This window comes from Lactuca sativa, chromosome 5 (genome assembly GCF_002870075.4).
Source record: "Lactuca sativa cultivar Salinas chromosome 5, Lsat_Salinas_v11, whole genome shotgun sequence".
In the NCBI taxonomy this organism is placed as follows: Eukaryota; Viridiplantae; Streptophyta; class Magnoliopsida; order Asterales; family Asteraceae; genus Lactuca; species Lactuca sativa.
The window spans coordinates 240,104,908-240,107,894 of NC_056627.2; the positions used below are offsets into that span (position 1 = coordinate 240,104,908).

General features: G+C 34.3%; 1 protein-coding gene across 1 annotated transcript; it reads left to right on the forward strand.

Annotated features, from left to right (window-relative positions):
- On the forward strand, positions 1-2,482 carry LOC111897965 (uncharacterized). Its single transcript, XM_023893914.3, has 6 exons — positions 1-355; positions 493-660; positions 1,091-1,340; positions 1,463-1,603; positions 1,731-2,005; positions 2,116-2,482. Exons 1-6 carry the CDS (start codon positions 101-103, stop codon positions 2,287-2,289), a joined length of 1,263 nt encoding a protein of 420 aa, XP_023749682.1. The 5' UTR covers positions 1-100; the 3' UTR covers positions 2,290-2,482.
- Positions 2,483-2,987: the final 505 nt, after the last annotated feature.

Consider the following 2,987-nt stretch of genomic DNA (forward strand, 5'->3'; position numbering starts at 1 on the left):
AGGCCGGAGCCCAATAATTGGCCCAGAAATCCATTAATGGTTAAGTAGTTTACAATTTACATGATTCAAAAGATCGAACACCTGGAAGGCGCTCATTGAGATGGCTAGTTCTTCATCTTCGTCCTCCTCCTCGGAGGTTTTGATTCAAACCCTAATTAACCGAGGCTGGTGTTTTCGAGAAATCAATCAAATCAAGTCGCTAATCGAAACGAAGTTCAATGGAAGCTCTAGCACCGTTCGTTCTGTTGAGTCGGAGCTCTGTAACATGGACTTACGAGCAATCGGAGGGAAATCTTTGCCTGACATTTCCACCCTCCGAAAATCCACTCACTTAGATGGCCCTAAAGTTCTCCAGGTAAGTATATGCTCCGTTGTTATCTTAAATGTCTTCGAAAATCGATCTTTGTTTTTCAACAAGATCTGTAGCTCACTAGAAAGAAATGCACATATGAACTGGTAAAGTAATTGCGGATACTTGGTGCTTTTGTGTAGGTAGCTTTTGCGAGGGATATAAGTAAAAGTACTATAGCTGAAAGTTCAGGGGGTTCAAACGGTAAACGGCTATTGAAATTGAAGCTTATTGATGGACATTCAGAAATTCCTGCTATCGAGTTCACTCATATTCCCTCGATTCCTGATAATGTTGTTCCTGGCACCAAGGTACACACAAACAACCCTTTGTTAATATTTTCTGGCTAATGCATTTAGAATATCTTGAAATCTATTTCCATAAAAGCATGGATGGCATTAGCGATTATGGAATTTCGTCACCTTCATTGGTCTACTTACTACTTAGTTCCTACTGGTTCCAACTCATAGCTTATAAAAGTGATCAATTTGATCAAGCAATCACACAGTCAATCTGTCATAACTTATAAAAAGAGTGAATCAGTGAAAGAATAAAGATAGAGTACATGAAACATGATCAATAAAACATGTATGTATATCACAGAAGGTTAGAAATATAGAAATCAGAAAGATATAGTGATAAAGGATATCACATAAAAGGTAGAAGCTAACTTAATAGATATATTGAGCATAAAACCTAGGGGGGATGCTAATTAATTAAACTCTCATTTCTGGTTTGCAGATCCGATTGGAAAACAAAGTTGTAATGCATAGTGGTATTTTATGCTTGAATGCAAAGGCAATAACTGTTATTGGAGGAATTGTTCCATCATTATATGAAGAGTGGGAAATGAACCAAAAGTATGCAGGCTTTACCCGATCAACCTTAAAATTCTCACATACTGATGACACTGGTGGCCCACCACCTTTTCACAAGTTACAGGCTGGAGTATCTACACATCGGATCAATCAACAAAATAGACCACCTTCTGGTAAAGATAAAACAATTAATATTCTCTTAAATAAATCAAAAAACTTTCTTTTATTTCAAATTCACTAAAAGCTTTTGAACGCCTATTTTGTAGCTTATGAATGTTGGTTTGTTTAATTGCAGATAACTTAAAAGAAACATCTAAAGCTTCTGGACCCACTGTTATTGAAAAGGGTATAAAAGGGAATGAGAATGTGAAATCTGGTTCTCTTTCTGATAAATCCACACAAAACCAACCTTCTACTGAAGCAAGACCAAAAGAAGGTATTGTATGTGATATCAAGAAATTTTTCTTATTGTTTAGGACACTAAACTTATACAATTTCAGCAGTGAAATAAGCTTTGTATTTGGCTCACTTTCAATAATGACAGAACTCTTTATATTTTCCAGTTGCCGAAGTTGCCCCTGTACAAAACCAAGCTGCTGCACAAAAGCTTCTCCAGAAAATGAGTAATTCCACCCGCAATGAAGGGCATTCTAGGGGGTGGAAACAAAGAGGGAGGGGTAAGGAGGAGGAGGAGGAATCAGCTGTTTTAACTCTAGATGAGTGGGAGAGAAAAAGAGCTGCTGGGAGTTCTTCATCAAGACAACAAAACCCTAATTTTAATCAAGATGAAGATCTCGCACGCCAACTTCAAAACCAATTTGATTTAGAAGACATTCATGTAAGCATATATATATATTTCAGATTCTTCTTTTAAAAGCATTTAGTAGTATATAATTTATTGTTTTTTTTTTTTAATACATTGACATTGTTGAGGTGTGATTGTTTCAGGAACATAGGAGTGTTCATGTGACAAAAGCAGATGATATCAGAATGAGCATGTTTAGTTTTGAAAGAGATGATGATGGTGGTTATGGTGGTGGTGGTAGGGGAGAATTTAGAGGAAGGGGAAGGGGAAGAGGAAGAGGGAGGGGAAGAGGGTGGGGACGTGGTAGAGTTGGGTGATGCTTACTTTATTAGGTAAATTTGATTTTTCAAAGTAAAAGGTTCTAATATGAAAGATATTGTAAGTGCAATGTTATAACTGGATAGAATTTTCAAAGTACAATGTATAATTTAGAAAAAAAAAAAAGATTCAAAGTAGCCATGTTGATATGAACAAAAAGGACTTGGGTTATGAGCCTTATAACAACGAGAATAATAATCCTAGAAATCGAGAATCACAGAGAAAAGAATAAGAAAAAGACCAAAGGATAACTTGAAATTGACATTTAATAAAATTGACATCAACCTTATTTTGAGTCTAGTGCTCCCCTAGGCCCTAACGTTGTATTACAATGTGTGTGGCATTTTAACCTAACGTATGTGGTTCATGGGTTTAAACTCGTTCTCCTACTAAAATTTGGAAAAATAAGTTGTTTTTATGACATTGTGATATAATCATATAAGTGTAAATATCAAAGTGTAAACATAAAATATTTTTTAAAGTAAAATTTTGAAATAAATATAAATGAAATGATGAATAAGGAATTCAATTTATTCTTAGGAATCAACTAATAAAACAAATTATTTACACATATTTTAAAGAATTGTTTTGAATCATAAATTTTCAAAGACTTAAAATATAACATTAACATTAGATAACTTTTTGTTAAGGTACTCATAATGTCTAAAATTAATATTTTTAAGTCAAAAAGGGATAA

Bases quoted from the DNA above. Each gene is read 5' to 3' on its own strand.
- LOC111897965 (XM_023893914.3), top strand. From the start codon at position 101: ATGGCTAGTTCTTCATCTTCGTCCTCCTCCTCGGAGGTTTTGATTCAA. The intron at 1,604-1,730 runs GTATTGTATGTG...TATATTTTCCAG, and splicing joins TGAAGCAAGACCAAAAGAAG to TTGCCGAAGTTGCCCCTGTA. The intron at 2,006-2,115 runs GTAAGCATATAT...TGATTGTTTCAG, and splicing joins TTGATTTAGAAGACATTCAT to GAACATAGGAGTGTTCATGT.